Source organism: Pelecanus crispus, chromosome 4, assembly GCF_030463565.1.
Source record: "Pelecanus crispus isolate bPelCri1 chromosome 4, bPelCri1.pri, whole genome shotgun sequence".
Taxonomy (NCBI): domain Eukaryota; kingdom Metazoa; phylum Chordata; class Aves; order Pelecaniformes; family Pelecanidae; genus Pelecanus; species Pelecanus crispus.
In genome coordinates this window covers 6,839,164-6,856,610 of record NC_134646.1, presented here as the reverse complement: position 1 = coordinate 6,856,610, position 17,447 = coordinate 6,839,164, and the positions used below count along the sequence as shown (strand labels likewise).

The window sequence follows — 17,447 nt, the reverse complement described above, 5'->3', positions numbered from 1 at the left end:
GTGTCAGTGAAGAGGGGAACTACAAATGGGGCTAAAAGCCCTTTCCCACTCCTCCCCAGCTGCTCTGGACCAGGAGAAATGTCAACAGCACTGCACGGGTACAACTTACCCAAAGGGCAGTACAAGTGCTGTGTAATGCGTATGTACAACTTGACTGTCCCTATGTTGTATCAACAGTTTACACTAGAGATCTTCTTGTGTGTCTTTTCCTGCCTTGGGATTTGATTAAATAGAGCTCATGAAATATTTTAAACATGAGAGGAACCATATAGAATATTTATCAGTTTGTTTTCTTAAGTCAAATTACTTAGTTGTGACTCATCTCTTACTCCTCCTCACTCTGTCCTTAGGCAAATTCCCGTTGACTCTGCTGGGACACAGAGGGCCTAAGAAAAGGCAGACCCAAATCTTGAGGCCATTGACTTTGGTCCTTTACCAAAATTATTTATTTTTCTTGTTATGCAAGTGCCTGTCCATCTAGCTCTGCTTCAAACTATTGAAAGCTATTATATGTAATGAAAATGTTTCTTGAATATAGAAAACACCCAGAAATGTGCTTGCCATGTCTTGAAACCAATATTTTCTCACATAAAAAGTGTCAAGAGTCTGGTGTGGCACAAGACAGCTCAAGACAGCTTTCTTAAATAATTTTTTAAATCAGGAACAGTCTGAAGGGTCTAAACGAGCAGCATTGCCACCCATGCTGAGAGAGGAGGGTTTCTTCCCTGTTGCTTTTTAATGATGAATTTGTACATGAATATTCTATTGGTCATCATATCCTGCTACTAATGCATTTCTTCTTGCTTTTCTTGTTTTTTTAACAGACAAAAGACCTCCCGGTACAGTCTGAGAGGCCCAGCTATCCACCTCCTGTCTTCTTCTCACCATGTGTTAATTATAGGAGTTGTGGGTTGGTTCTTCACTATCAAGATCCTCGAGTACATTCAGCGTCTTGCAGGGCACATGAACAGCAACAGCACTCAGTAAGGTTCCTGCTGTCTTCCATTTCACAAGGCCACTGATTTTCTTACAGCATGGTGACCACAGGAGAATAACATGGTGCTATCACAGCGCTATCCTCACCAGTAACTAAATCTGGTTTTTCCCAGTTTGTTGTCGGTTCCAGATCAAGATTTTGTACTGGTTTTAGAATTAGCCCCAGGTCTGGAACAGCCTTCCTGATCTTTGTACATTCTCTCTTCCCTTACTATCTGCCCCAAAATGCTGATTTTTCTCTTGATAGTTGTGTTTTTTTCTTGCTGCTATGTGCAAATCAAAGCATAACCAACAGAAATCTGTGCACAAAGAGGAACAATTGCAGCAATTTAAATATATGGTTGATGAGTTGTACTTTAAGTATATATTCTTATCTATTTTAAATATACTTTGGCAAATACTATTTATCTACAATACCACTAAGAAGAAAAAGGGGATTATTATGCATTTTTTTTCAGTGATACTGGTGGTCATTCCTTAATTGAAAAAATAAGGTTGTTTGATTGGACTCTTGCTGATTTCTTAGGTTAATTTACTTCCACGACACACATTCAGAGCCCTTCCTAGCTATATAGTTACCCAAATTCATAAATATGGATCTGCTCTCTGGACCCCAGCTCTAGGCCTTCAGTATAAATGATAACAACAAAAATGAGAATGTAGCTGTGGTCAGCATTATTCTGATCTCTTCCCCTCTATTCAGTCTAAGAAAGCTTGTTGACTAATATGTCTTATTTCCATGTCTTACACTGGGTATTTCTTTCTCTGGCCCTGTCTTTGGAAAATAACTTTCCTCCTTCTTCTCTTACGGCTCCTATATTCATAGGTAATATAACTGTCCTGCCATCAGGCAATACCGCTGTAGGCAGACTGCACAAACCCAGGTTCCCTGTACGCCTTCTGGGGCAGGCAGACAAGCTGTTGGCAGGATTCACATTGCTGCTATTAAACTGTAAGGGCGAAATCCCAGATTTTGTGGCTTGTACCCAGTAGTATCTTCCCTCTGGTATGCTGCTGTGAAATGGGATTATATGAGGAATAAGGTTCTACTGAGGGTAAGACACTCTGGCTGTGAGTGCTTTAGGAATGCAATTTTCCCAAGCAGGTCTGTACACTGGAAAAAAAAAAAAAAAGTATCAGCAGAAGTGGAATTTATATCTGAGTGTGCCTAACATAATAGGAAATTTGCCTTTTTTTCTGGCACACAACAGGGTCCTGTCTTCCTCACCACGAAGAAGAATAGCTTTGCACTAGGGTAGTAGGTTATGTGAAGGGGAGTTACCTATTTCAAGGAAATTACTGCTTTAAAGAGTGATATTTTTTAAGTGCTTTGGGTTATCTAAGTGGGCTGTGCTTGTTCAAATCTAGTGAGAATGCATTTAAACATGGTGAATGTCATTTTAAATATGCAGTATCTGTTTCTGGCTATAAAGCTGTTGCATATGGAAAGATGCTCATTACTTGAGAAATTATAGCCAAATTTTTGCAAAACACATATAAGGCTTTCAGACTGCAGAAATCTAACGGAAAAGCTTTGGTCAAACAAGTAATTTCTATGCTTCAGGAGTGTGCTTATCTGCCTATTGATCAGAGTTGGAAGTATTGCAGAATGTTTTTCACTACAATTTGGACACTGTCCCAGATTATTTTGGCTCTTCTCCCTGAACTTTCATCATCTGGGTTTCTAATTCTACGAGGGATCACTGGGTTTACAACTTTGCCATTCCTGCCGAAGCACTGGGGTCAGTTTGACTGGTTGCTTTGTAACTCCCAGTTTCATTCTGAGTTTTCGTTGAAATTCTTTTTCTGTGTGAGTGCAGCATTGCTGCTCTGAGCTTTTGATATCTCCCTGAACAATTTGTTTAGCAATGAAGAAAGGTGTTAGAATTTAACGAGTGTCCTGAGTTAATGTACGTAATCCTGTGTGTTTAGTCTGTGCTTTTGCTTTTTCGTTCTTTTTATATCTTGCACCTTTTTGTTCCTTTTTACATTGTTAGTAGAAACATTTTGTTTAGTCTGACATGAAATACATGTCTTGTTTCTGAAATTCATTCAAGTTTGCATACTGTAAATATGTATGAAAAAGTAGATCAGAGAACAGAAAATTCAACAGAAACTCAAAAAAGCAATGCAAATAAGTGTATTTTGAGCCACCAGTGGAAAAACTACCTGTGCTTAAAGCAGAGCAGAGTCTTGCTTTGTATCAAAGCCTATTTTGTTTGCCCACAAGCACAGAATTAGTTAGTAATTCCTGTGGATGGTGTAATTTAAGTGAAAATAGGATAGCTCCTTTTTTCCTGACAGTGTATGAGAGTGATTACTGCTATGTAACTACGAATGACAGTATGCATAAAAGTTAAATCTGTTTTCTGCATCTGCAGCTTCATCCTGCCACCTTAATTTAGGCAAAACTTCTTTAGAAGTCTATGAAATTTCTTCCCTACAAGCTGAAATCTGTAAGAGTCTCCTTGGGACTACTCAGGATTTTGTCAGAGTAATTTCTGCAAAACAAGAATTATTTTCCCAGCTTAACTAATTTGAAGCGGTAATTACCTGGAATTTGACAAGCTTGCATGTGCTACTTAAACCAGATAGACATCTTAATACAGCTTCAACTGAGATGTCTGGTCCCAGAATTGTTTTCTCTAGCGGTAATTTGCTACTCATTTACCACAGTGTGTGGTATAAACTATAGTGCAGTATTTCTTTCTTCCAGGATTTCCCTGGACAAAACTATGTTTGCAGGGACATAACCTTCCCAATACTTCCTCTTATAAGAAAGACGGGAATTTTTCCCATCCCACAGTGTTTTCAAGAAGTTATTTGATAACAGCTAATGTTATAGTAACACTAATGCTGACCTGTGGGGAAGGGAGGAGGGGAGAGAACTTTATTAAATGGATTATTCCTGTCACACTGAAACATGTTACAGATGTTACACATATTCAGACTGGAACAGCTTCACCTGTCAGGTCGATGTGTACCAGGTTTCTCTGGGGTTCTTTACTACAGAGAATGTGATGCCTGCTAGTGCCTTCTGGTGCACTTTATTCCTTAGCCCTTTTAAAATCTGATTTGTTTCTGTTAATGTTTCTTTTGATTTGTGGGATCTAGAAAGGTTTACACCAGTATTTCTAATGAGTGCAGCATCTAAACCACATGCCATAAAAAAGGAAGCAAGCTGAAAGACTTGATCAGTGGAAATATAAAGCTAAATATAAGATTTTCTGTAAACTACTTTTGTATGACTAATAAAAAACTTCACAGCACAATTATATTTTTATCATGTCACTATTCTTTTGTTTGAAGTGTCTATGAACTCCATATTGCTGTAATAATGTTTTATTGTTCTGTGCAGCCAGACTATCAGTGGTATGTTCCTGACCAGTTTCCGCCAGATGTGCAGCACAAGGCAAATGGTAAGACAACAGCTGTACAGAGCATATTTTAAATGTACTTTTTTTAAATGGGGGCCTTTGAGGGATGTAGAGTAAACTTTCCTATTCGTCTGTTGAGTGCTTACGTGACAGCTTTGCCTTAGAGAGACGAGGTTGGTGTATGTGCAACACAGGTGAGGTTTCTAATGTAATACCATCTACATTATGGCTTTCAGCTTCGTTGCAATTCATAAAATGTCTCTATTACACATTATAGGATCACACGTTTGCCTCATTAAACACCTAGTAATAGTCCTAAAGCAAAGATATCCTTAGAGCTTCTGTTGCTTCAGCTAGGACTAGATTTAATGAAGTGCTGAACCTGGGGGCCAAGAAGGGGCAGATTTTAGAAGTCCTTCGTAACAAAGTACAGGCTTTAGGATGTTGTTTCACCTTAAAGGCAAAATGCCCATTGCTATTCTTGATCTGCTCTGATAGTTCAAGGTGCCAGGTCTGAAAATAAAACCATGTAATTGGACAAAGTTAATTAGTTGCCAAAGTGGTGGTGCAAACTGTCTTTTGGAAACCAGGAGGAGTATTTAATATTTGTACCTGGATTTGAAATCATGCCAAGTTCCTGGGTGTTTTGAAGTATTTGTTTCAGGCCACTCAAAAGATGGGTGCCAGCGAGCAGAAGGAAGAAGGGACGTTGTTCTGGGTGGGAATCCGCCCCTCCGGATCTTCTCCTTCAGAAACTCCCCTAAACCAGCTCTTTTCTCTCAGAAGTGGTTGAGACAATTATGGCACCGAAAGTTTTGTGTTTTGCTCTGTTCTCATGGCGCCTTTTGTAGCGATACCATATCAGATGAATGCTACATCATCCTGTGCTGCAGGGGGACCAGCAAAGTTTGCTGGTGTACACTGCAGGAGCATGCGTGCTTCATGTGTCTGCCATTTCACGGTGCGAGTACCATATGGGGTGGCAGGGACTAATCACCAAAAGCTGTTTTGTAACATCTAGAAGAAGAAGATGGCTACAGAGGCACTATTCTGTTATTTATTGTTGTCCACATTTGCACAGAAGAGAGGGTGGGGTGGGAACGTAGCTTGCTAAAATGGAGGATGAGCTTCCCATAATTACATGGCAACTGTTTGGAGGGTTCTGATGTGGTCGTAGGGAAAGTAGTGCTGTGACTGCAAGAGAGGACAGGAGATTAATTTTGTAGTTCCTCCCACTTAAACTCGAAGTGATTTACTGCAGCAGAGAATACAGGGAGGATGTTTATAACAGTGAATGAAACAAGTCCGGCCACCAACTGCAGCTGTGGTCCAGTACAGTTAGGGGATCTGAAGGAAGAGAGTTCTTTTACACTGCTTATTATATGACTTGACTTCTGGCTCCCTGAAAAAACTTTTTTTTTAAATCTGTGTTCTGTCTTTCTATTACTGTTCCTTGTCCAGAGCATCCAAATACCTCTTCTCAATGGGACAGTGAGTAGGACACTTGGAGACTTTTCCGTTCCCTTTTTTTTCAGTCCCCATAAAGAGGAATTCTCAACGAGTCTCATCATAGCACTCTGTAGGATGTCTGCTTTAACATCTTCAGGGCTCTTATTCTTCATATCTTTGCTGATAAAGATTATTTTATTAGCCATTGATCACAGAGAAGTCCAACTTCTACTATCAATTAAAAAGCACTAGCCTGGGTTTATGTATTATATATAGTCACCTATATTAAATCTGCATTTAAGTGTTTTGAGAAAGGTTTCAAAGATAGAAACTCCAAGAAGACGTGAAGAAAGTATTCTTGATGTTCCAATTTCTTTGTTCTATTTTGTACAAGTGCTAATTACAGTGGTGGGTTTAAATGAGCTAGTATGTGCAGCGGCAGCATTCCCGAGTCTCATTTCTCATCTTTCATTTCCTCATTAGGTGATCAACTGACCAATAAATCTTATCTCTTCTGAGTTAGGGTTTCATTACAGAAAAACAAAACAGCAGTGCAGCAACTTTTAGGCATGAGGCAGTTTCCTTTAGGAATGCTCTTTCAGTAGATTGATGTTTCTAGGGAAAACCCTTAAGTTTCCCTTAACTGAACTAATTTTCCTTTGGCACTGGGTATTTTTTCTGAAGGAATAGTTACAAAATACAAGTCACAGGTTGTTACTTTAGAGCTGAACACAAGTGAAATGAATCAGGAAACTGATATTTTTTATGATACGCCATCAAAGAAAAGCCTGTTTTAAAGATATCTGAAATCTGTGAGAGTCTCTGCATCAACTCTAACTAGTTTGCTAGAATGTCATTTGGACTGCAAAGGCATATTGTCACCAAGGATGAATTATTAATTTTTTCTACAGTTTTGTATAGAAGTACCTAGATTGTGTTTGCCTCTCTGTCTCTCCTCCTTTGTGAGGGAGGAAGTTATTTGCACCCAGGTGCTTTGGCATTTGACTTAGGTTCTCCAGGTCATTCTGTAACCAGCTGTGATCTCATGTTTTCTGCCTCTCATGTAACTATATCTGTACTTTTCTTCTGACTGGCACCACTTTTCTTAGCTGCTCCCGTGTTCAGAGAAGGCTATCTTAAAGGACTGCTGGCTCTGTGAAGCCTAGTTTGTCTTTCTATTTTCTGTAAGAAATACCTCTTTGCCTGTATCTGCAGAAATAGGATAATCACTGAAATATTTTAAAATTTAAAAAAAAAGTGCTACAGAAATTTGATCAATCCTATTTGATCCTATTTTCCAATGTTTCCATTCCAGTCTGTTATTTTCCCCACAGATCTATGTTTTGGTAGTTGGTAGAGGATTACTTATGCACAAGTCTGAGGAGCAATGTTGCCTCCAGCACTGAACTTTCATGGTTTGGATCTAGCACTTTTTGATTTGAGCCCTTTCTAATTAACCTGGAAATAGCTTGATGGGAATACAGGAAGGATGAGAGGAAAGGGGGGGAGGGGGGAATGGCGGGGGGAGGAACCTCAGAAAACTCTGTTCTTTTTTCCATTAAGCTTTTCTTTCCAAAATGAGAATGAACAAGAGATGTTCCATGGTAGCAAGACAATGGTAATTATCTAAATGAAATCCTTGTAATTTAGTTTTATGAAGAGAGTGAAGCTAAAAGGAGCTGCTAAGATTACAGCCATGAAGTACGGCTTTATGCAAAAACCTTGTATGTCTGTTCAGAGTTTAGAGTAGTGAATAGCACTTGTTACTTAATCAGGGCTATATCAGCTCCCTCTTTTCCAAGAAATTTGTCAGTTAATTGAGGTTCAGTGATGTGCTGAGCAGTCCATGCTTCTTTGACTGGAACACCTCAGAGCCACCCTACACTTCTTGTTGGTGTAAATAAATATGTGTCTGTATTTTGCAGCTAGAGTATCTAGGAGCTGTTTAAGGATTTAATCCTACTGAAAAGAGCATAAGGAGTTGGTTTTAGTGATCTACCTCTCTGTTTTACAGCTAAGTATCTATGGAGCAGTTAAGAATCTGGATGAAGAGAAGGGTCTTGTAGCCCTTGCGGTACATAAGGCTGCAGCTGCTTTATCGAGAGAGATAGTTATTCCCAGACTTGCCACAGGCTGGCTGCTGCAGCTTGAGAGACCAGCCCTCAGACTTGAAATCACATCAGCATGCCCTTCAACACAGAGTTGAGAGTGTGATGCAAGGGCGTGCTCGAGTATCTTATCCCTGCCTTTGTTCATGTAGGGTATGGAAATGTGATGGTAGGAGTGTGTGTGTATGAATATGTGGAGGTGACCAAACACAGCTAGCAATCCTGGTATGTGTGTTTGATTACATTTACTTCACATTTTTATTTCTCTGTATGACTAAATAAGTAAAATAAAAACTACTGGCTGTATGTAGACATTCTGGCATCCAGGAAGGGATTCCGTGGATAAGACTTGGCCTTTCTTTATATTTTTGATTCATTAATCAAGATTTAAATTATTTTATCAATTTTTTTTTATTTGTCCATGGTTGCCCATAGTTACTGTTGAACTGCCTTCTTTAACCAGAAGTTGATGATTCCCCTGGCTGCATAAAGCCACTCAACTTGTTTTTAAAAGTGTGTCTCTGGCTTTAGGGAGTTTACTTTAAAAGTTAACAAAGAACCATTCAGGTCCCTCTGGCTTTGGGACCCTAGAAATGGTTTTTGTAGGCTTCATAGGTTAAAAAACACAGCCTCTCCATTGGTAAGCATGGAGACAACTTCGACCTGCCAGGGGTTGCATGGGACAGTGAAGAATTACTAACCACGTAAAATATGTTTTTGCAAAAAAGGTAGGAAAAAAATTCTGTCCTTGATGATGTGTTTAGTGAGTTGATATGGCATGCCCATGGTTTGGGGTGGCTTTCATGCCAGACTGCGCTGCAGGATGCAGTTGCTTGCCATCTGTATGTCTGCATGGCCACAGGAAGGTGAGGGTTTAACCCGGTTCCTCTCCTCCTGCTCTTTCATGCTGCAATCTCATCAAGAGTTCAGTTTTCCACGCCACCACTGGGATCCGAACTGAATCCAGAAATATTCAACAGGCGATTTGCAAATAGGAGGGTGTGGGCTGTATTCAGGTTTATTGGTCTTATTTTACTAGCGTTTTCTTTGCATTTGTATCCAGAAAGTTTCATGTTGCACCTCTTGTTAAACTGCTTAAAAACTCAGATAACTCATACCAGAGTTCCACTTGTCTGTGAACATAAGTATTTCTTCTCCATATCCTCCCAAACATTAAATCCTCCAGCTGAAAGCAGGCCAGGCAAAGAGATGGATAGGAACCTTTTGTGTCCAGCCGTGCTCCGTAGGTAGGCTGCAACGGAGATCAGGCTGGCAGGGAAAGACCGCTCAGGTAGTCCTCACAGGCCAACTACCTGTCTGCAAAGCAGGATTAGGAGAAATCATCAGGCTTCCAAAAAAGCAAAGGTGTTTCCTTGAAGGTCAAAACAGAGAAGGGCAGTGTGGAAAGGTAAGCGATGGGAGACAGGTAGAGATTAAGAAAGAAGATGATGAGATGAGACGTTGTCTCACTGCACCAGCAATGTATTTCCAAGAGAGTAACTCTTCCTGCCCACCTCTGGGCTGGTCCCTGCCCAGGTACGTTGCTGTGCAGAAAGCCTGATCCTAAACTGTACTTAAATTCTTCCAGCTTAGCTTTGTTTGACCAGCAATGCTGCCTTTGGAGGGTCATTAGCTCCTAAGTCTCTCCATGTTCTGTCACTCAGTGTTCCTGGAATGAGTTTCTGATCTTTTTGTTCTTGGTTATGGGGGTTTTTTTGGTTTTCTTGTGGGTTTTGGTTTTTTGGTTTTTGGTTTTTTTTTTTCTTCTTTTTAAGGAGCAAGGCAGAAAGATTCCAGCAAGTGTACTTAATGTCACTTTATTTGGCAAGCAGTGTTGACTTCCTTCCGTATCCAACTGTGCAAAATTGAAAAGACAGTTGAAAAAAAGATTGATTTTGGAGATTTTCCCTGAGCCCAGTTTTTTAATGAAAAATTCTCTGGAAAAGAGGTTTATTGCTCAAAGCGTACTCAGAGCAAGAACCCTTTTGCATGCCACAACTGCTGGCACGTATTACCTTTTTCACTTCCAAAATTAATCTTACTGTATTTGTTTTCTTGGTAGAAGGATTCTCGGTGCATGTATTTAAGAACCCCAGTTACCCCTTCAGAACATCAGATATAACTGCTGAATTTCTTTGACCTAAATTGTACGTTTTTATTTTGGATCCAGTCATGCCAGGCACAGGGAGAAGACAAAATGTAGCGTTTCACCTACCTCTCAGTTCAAGGGGTAGCTCGGAGGCTTGTGGGAGAGGGTGAGCAGCTGGTGACCACCTCGTCTTGGCACTCCTAGGGAAGGCAGAAATCAACCTGCAAAGCCCTAAGGATGCCCAGATGAGCACATGAAGAAGCATGATGTGTCCGCTTGCTTCCATTATAATATCATCTCTTACTCCCTTCCACACTCTGCTGCTTTCCAGATTTTTGCCCTCGAGGTACCTACTTTGCTACTAATGTTGTTGTAATTACAGCTAATTGGAAGAAGAGGAGGGAGAAGTGTGGGGTTTTCCACTAAAAATAATGACATCTTGCGGGGGGGAGGGGAACCGAAAAACTGAAAAATAGATTTGTGGAGGTCTTCAATGAAAACCAGACAGAAAAAAAGTCAATTAACTGACATTTTAATTTTCCTGGAAAAAATCCCAAACCCGAAACATTTTTGGTGTTTAGCCTGTCCTCAGTGCATACATTACATTAGAAATTATCAGTGCTCCCAACTAGTGAGATTTAATTAGCCGCTTGCCATCCCCACTGGGAATGAAAACGTGATTATTTTCAGGATTTTTACTTGATTTCTGCTACTGCAATGTGACAAAAAGGCCATTAGCACACCTTTAATTTCGAACTCCAGAATGTGAGAAGTTGCCTTTTTTAGAAAGGTATTGCTTTTAAGTCAGCTTGAGCTAAAGATCACAGAACGTGTTGTAGTTTTTCAGAGTACCAGGCAGAAAAGTCTCATGTGAAGAGGAACAGGATATGTAATTTAAACAGCTGTGTGATTTGATAATTTTATTTCTATTAAACAACAAATTGGGATTTATCATTCAGTACCCGTTAGATTTTAAATGGCTTCACACACACTGGCATTTTTTTTTTTTTCTTTGAGAATGGAACACAGGGAAGAATCAAGGCATTTATGGGAACTTGCCTGAAAGGCACGTCAACGGTTGTCTTCCGGTGATAGGTGACATGGTGGCTGTTTTCATTAAATCATTCTCTTTCCTGGTGACTTGATGAAGCATCCACCTGCTATCTGGAAATATCCTTAGTTCCTCATTGATCATCTCAGGAAGCGATGTAAAAATTCATTCCATGCCATTTACTTGTTAAAGTAGCAGCCAAGTGCTACCTGCCTTTGTTACACAGAGTCCACCTTCCTTTGCCTGTTACATGTGTTTTAAGTGTAAAAGTACTCTGTGCTGGGCTCTGAAGCCTGCTCATACTTCAAAATATCCAGAAGGTTTTCTGAATTGTTAATGCCATCCTAAGTGAGAGAGACTCTTCGTTTTTGGGAACTACGTGTTATATCAAGTTTGCCTTTTTTCTCTGGCAGACCATGCCTGCAATGCTGTGGTTTCTGCTGGTTTGCACCAGCTGGGCAAGAACTTTAGAAGCCAAAAGCATCCTGGCATAAGCAGGGTGACCTCAGTGTGTCCCAGTGGGACTCAGGACTGAGAAGGAACAAAAATAATTGAAAGACATCCCCACTGTATAGCTGCCTGAGATGTTTGAATATCCAAGTCCTCTCTCCTTTTTTTCCAAATTATATTGTTATATGAATACCAACATTTGATGTGAAGCTTGGAAACACATTTCTTGTTAGAAAAGTTTTGTTTCACCGTCTTTGTTGCTATAGGGGGCTATTTGCATTAAATGAAATGAAATGAACACACAAATATCTATATTTATCTACCTTGCACAAAGAACCAGTCTGCTAATCGTTGCTCTTTCTGGCTGTTGTGAACAAATAACCTGAATTTTAGCTCTGATACTACCTGCAAGGAAAAGATGTCACCAAAATTGATGATTCACAGTACTGCCACTTGCTACAAATGTGGACCTTTTGGATCAAGTTTTCTTTCATATACATTTGGATATCATCAGCACTGTGGGTTTGGACGTGAATGATGGGTTTAGTGTGTAGCAGCTGCAGAGCAATTCTCCTAGGCAAATTCAAAACCCTGCTGGAAATATTTCACTCCTAATGTTTCTCTTGTAAGCGAAATACTGTGTACACTTGTGTGTGTGCTACTAGCGGTATGTTACAGCATTTCCAGAATCTTTTGAAACTTCAGGAAGGAAGTATGTGTTACACTGGCAATAGTATATTTCCTTTCTTAGATTCTATTTTGTTTTCCTGGCTCAAATGAGTTATTATCAAACACATCTTTGAACCACACCCACCTACTTAGCAGTAGGTACTGCTACCTAGTTCTTCCCTCTGTCGTACTTACCTCCTCTCTTGGGTGCACCTAGTGCTTATGAACACTGCTGAATGTCAGCGGTTCTTTTTAGGGGTCTAGAAAGATTTTACATGGGGGCTTTAGGTTACCAGACCCTACTGTTTGCTCTGTATCAACAATCAGGACTAGATGAAAGTCAAGAGAGAGAGACTACTGTATGATATCCCTACCCTCTTTTGCTTCTTCACACTTACTGTCATTTGCGTTGGATTGATTACAGGCTTGTAATGATGTACAGCATTGGCTCCAGGGGTGTGTATGTGTTACAAAATAGAGGGAAATTAATCATAAATGAGTTGTATTTCTCAATGTCAAAATAATTTGTATTGATATACTTTTGCAGATTCATCCTCGGAGAAGGGAGCCCATCGCTGACAGCCTATAACCTGGAGAAGTGTAGACCAAAGGCTGCAAGCTAGTCTTGCAACTTCATTATTCTGTTTTGTTCTGGTTCTTTTGCCCCTAGCTCCTTATCTCTTCAGTGCATGTTATTTATGCCTGGTGAAATCCCTGCGAGGACAATAGAAAAGCAGATCATACAGGCTAGTGATCCTCAGGATCCACTTAAATTCTGCTGGGAAATGTTATTGCCCTTTGTTCTGAAGATGCTGTTTGTGCTGCCTATGAGAATCTGTTAAAAAGCCTTATGAGAAAAGATGCAGCTATTGCTGGGGATTCAGAGACGGTCACATCTGGTTTGAATTCAAGAGCTTATAAGCCCAATAATGTTGTGATATTTTTTTGTTTGAGAATTATAGTCTTTTTTATTTGATTCCAGGGAGTGATTTCTTGATATACCATCTTGAATTCTGTACTCTTTTTCTTGATTGTTTGGTAAAAAGGAAATCTGCTTCACTGTTTTAACACATTTGGGTAATTGTAAGCAGGGTACTGCTGATACCAGGCCAGGTAGAAGATGCCTACTCCCCTTTTTGAGTCAAGGCCAGCTCCTGTGAATCCTTTCTCCAGCTCTCCTTGGTTTGGCTCCAAAATGATATGAAAACTGTAATCACAGGCTTTTTTCTGTGTGTACTTGTTTGTATCAGGAGAATTTTAGTAGAAATACTTAATGAGTTTAAATTCTCATTGAAAATGGCTTTGTATTTCCAAATGATTCTTGTAATGAATCTGAACATCGTTGTATAACCTCTATCCTGAGAATAAAACCTGGCTTTTTAAATGCAATTGTATTTAGACCGTGAAATTTTTTCAGAAAATTGTGGTGAATGGATGTTCAGCAAACATTACCTGATAATCTACTTGGAAGGTTGTTGCTTCCCTTCAGGCAGGTACCCGAACCTGCTGGGATCCTACCTGAAAGAAGGAACTGAGATTTTTGCACTATGGTGGCCGCATGAGATGTCCTGTGTGTTTTCCTTATAGCTCAAAAGTAGTTAATCTGAGTTTAAGTTCCCACACAAACAGCTTTTTGAGCTGTACAAAGACAGTCATCAGAGATCACCTTGTGTGTGTCACTTCTGCTTTTAGAACAGGTATTTCCATTCCCATCAATATACAAAGGCCTGTGCATTAAAATAATAACCTTACAGGATTAAACATATTCAGAATTTCATTTTGGACACAATGGGGAACAGTCCATAAGAAAGGATTTTTCTGCTGTTACATTTTACAGCGATGCTGCTTTTGCCTACACTGATCAAAGAAATGACACTCCTAACTTATAATACAGACTCAGGAAGAACACAGGCAAAGCACCGAGCAAACCGGCCTCTGGAGAGAAATTGCTTTTTCATGAACTATTGAAAATTATGGTTTGACTGCAACATTAGAAACTCCCGCGTCTCTGTTAGAGAGAGAGGCGTTTTTATCTCTGCATGAATTTGGAGCTGGCTTACAGACACTATAGCAGCAGATAGTTTAACCAGCAAACAATATAACCGCACTACTCCTGATTAGTGATTTGGCTAATAAGGGTGAGATCATGGAAAATGCTAATGCGGTGCCTTCGGAAAATCCAATTATAATGTAACCTAATTCAATGCGAGCTCTCAGCAGGTGACCAGTGCTGTGGGCAGAACACCCCATGCTCAAAGATGTCGTGAATCCTCAAAACAGACGAGCTTCTGTGTGGTTGGTGTGGGAGGCAACAAACCCCCGTTTCATTCATTTCCACTGTTTTCCTCAACTAACCACGAAGGTTTGCGCCTTCCATTTGTGGCGCTTAACTCACTATCTGACAACTTGTGCAAGCATTATCTGGCCCAAGCGGATGATTCAACGCAAGCCATTCACAGTAAGAAAATAGAGTTTGCAGGGCTATCTTTTTTTTTCTCTGTTTAGTCACAGGCTTTTAATGTTTGGCTGGCTTGGGCACAAGACTGTAAACCTTGACTCACACAGATCCTAATCATGCTGAGTGTGGGGTACTCCTTGTATTATATGATAAAGTATTTGTATCTTTTAAAATGCATATAAAATGCATGTACAGTTTATTTTCCTCTTGATTTTCTTGTAATGATGTATGTTTCCCAAATGCAGGTGCTGTCATCTATTTGAATTAACACTGTCAGACTCAAACGCCCCCAAAGGATACGCTTTCTGCAATGACCCAGACAAGCTTGAGGGGGGTGAGTTATTTTAGATAAAATCAACCATAGTGCTCATAACAGGCATTTTTCCTTCCTCGAGCTTTGCCAAAACTGGGTATCAGCACTCCCAGTTCTTCCTCTGGCCTTTTAAAGAACCTTTTGGCATTTCCCGATCTTCATTATGTATTTTATTTTCTAAACACCTGCCAATTTTTCCATCTGATTTTTCCTATTTAGCTTTCTCCGATATTTTTATGTATCAGTGGTGAGTGGACCCATTTCACAGTAAGGGCTGTAAATGTGTTTGTGGAAAGCCTTGTCTTTTTTCCTTCCTTTTCTTCTAGGAACTGCTCAGGGTTTGGGAATATTGGAATTAGTATGCACATTGCAAGAGGAGACATTCATATACAAAGAGTAGCTTTCTTTTCATACTGGACTTATTTGAATACCTGAAGCTGTAACAGCAGTAATGAGCTATACCCACGGTTTGTGCCCCCCAATTTCTTCTCTCAAGGTGGCTTGGAGAAACAAGACAAGCATAAAGTGATTTTCTGTCAAAACTTTTCAGCAGTTGAAGGGGATGTTTTCATTTGTCCAGCAGAAAGACCGATGTAACCTGGCCACGTTTGTCCTGCGTTGGTGCTGGCCAGTCTGCCCACCAGGCGAGATGTATCAGGAGTGCTTGACTCATATCCCTGTGCAACTGACTCAACTGCCATATTAAAAATGCTTCCAAGGTGATGAACTTTTAGGTATATGATAAGGAATTGACCCATAATGAGGCTGATTACTTGGCGTGTTAAAATGATGGGGGAGGTCCAGGCATTGCTCATGATCAGCCCTTGGAAAACCTTGTTATCTCTGGTGGGAGCGTGCATGTTGACGTGTGTTTGTATGGATTCTGAGTGACAAGTTATGACAACTAATAGACACATGAAATTTTATTAAATAACAGATCTGGGGGAATATTTTATATATGTTTTGGCATGGGTTTCTGTAGACTTTTCTTTTAAACTGAACTTTTTCCATTTGGTTGCAGTGTTATATACTAAACGTGGAGAAATTTTCATTTCTATGAATGAGAGCAAATCTTCATATGTCAATTTAAATTATCTGCTTACAATATTATTTTACATTATTTTCAACATGATATGCTGGATTCACTAAATGATGTTTTGATTACCGTAACAGTAATTATCCAACATTAAAATAGGAGCACGTTGGAACTCATGGAGTCATTAACACACAAGGTACTTAAAAGCTTGGGCTCTTTTGGGAATTTTTGTCCCATCCTTTATTTTTTCTCTCTTTTTTTTTTTTTTTTCCCCTTGTGGATCTAGCAGATGTGACACCAGAATTTGCTGACTTGATGGTTTTTGTTTGATTCACCACTATTTTACTTCCCAGGCATTTTAAACTTTGTGCGTTGTCAAAAATGTATGCTCTTTTAAAATTGTCTTTTTCTTTCGAAGGCCTGAAATGCTATTGGTGACAGTCATGCCAATGCTTATTCCATTCTATTTCTATAGATATTTCTTTTTTCTTTTATACATAGATAATGTGTGGCATGATATGAAGATTTCATTGGTGATAAGTTGTCTGTCTTTATAAATCACTAAATAGCATTCCTCCTTAGTCTCAGGCTGTCATTTGTTTTAGGAAGGAAAAATTGTTACTTTGAAATTGCAGGTAAAAGCAGGGAGCTGTTTTAATTGCCTCAGAAACTCTGGATACAAGAGGAAGTGGACTCATGATAATGCTGTAGGCAAAGCACAGAGGGTGCCCCAAATACACACCTACGCTACCCTATAATAGGAAAGCTAGATACCACAACTGAGGATGATTTGACAGATTACAGGCAAAATCCTGGATGACGTTACTTTCTTCCTTGAATCCATTCACTAGTTTTTTATCTTTTACTGCATCAGTATTAGATTTCTTGTCCAAATAATAAACCTTCCTCTCTCGTTCATCTCCCACATAACATTTCACTCTCTCAGGTTCTCCCAGTTTCTTATCTTTCCGCTTGCCTTCCAGAGCACGGCTTTTGTGTCCTGTATAAGATGATGGTTGCTATTGCAGAGTCTTCAGCTTCTGCCTGTCAGAAACACTTCTGTCTTCCTTCAAATCTCTCCTGTAACCCCACTTCCTAACTTCTGTGCATGATTGATTTCTAAACCTTCTTTACTTGCAATGGCCTCTCAAATGCTGGCATACCATTCTTGATTGTCTTTTAATAATATCTAGGAGAAGGTCAGGGCTTTGTTTTCTAGATCCTCTGGCAAGGAATGCCATTCTACAATCCTGTAAGAGGGATTAATGTGTTATCCACTGCAGTGCAAAGTGTTACCTTGTTATATACGGTCTCATGAATTATAGTAAGAACACATCATCAACGAAAATATTTTCTTCTGAGATGAAATAAATTATATAAATAGTAGAACTAGAAATGCATGGTGAATGCTGTGGATGAAAGAATGCACTGTACCATTTGGTGCTGGTGCC

At 39.7% G+C, this 17,447-nt stretch overlaps 1 protein-coding gene across 1 annotated transcript in view; it reads left to right on the top strand.

The window, feature by feature from the left end:
• TNIP3 (TNFAIP3 interacting protein 3) overlaps window positions 1–12,795 on the top strand; it is a 75,372-nt gene extending 62,577 nt beyond the window's left edge. Inside the window, exons 11-13 of the mRNA XM_075709406.1 lie at window positions 825–983; window positions 4,355–4,415; window positions 12,737–12,795. Of these exons, the coding sequence (XP_075565521.1) occupies window positions 825–983; window positions 4,355–4,415; window positions 12,737–12,768 (252 nt within the window). The 3' untranslated portion in view covers window positions 12,769–12,795. The remainder of the gene's footprint in view (window positions 1–824; window positions 984–4,354; window positions 4,416–12,736) is intronic.
• Window positions 12,796–17,447: the final 4,652 nt, after the last annotated feature.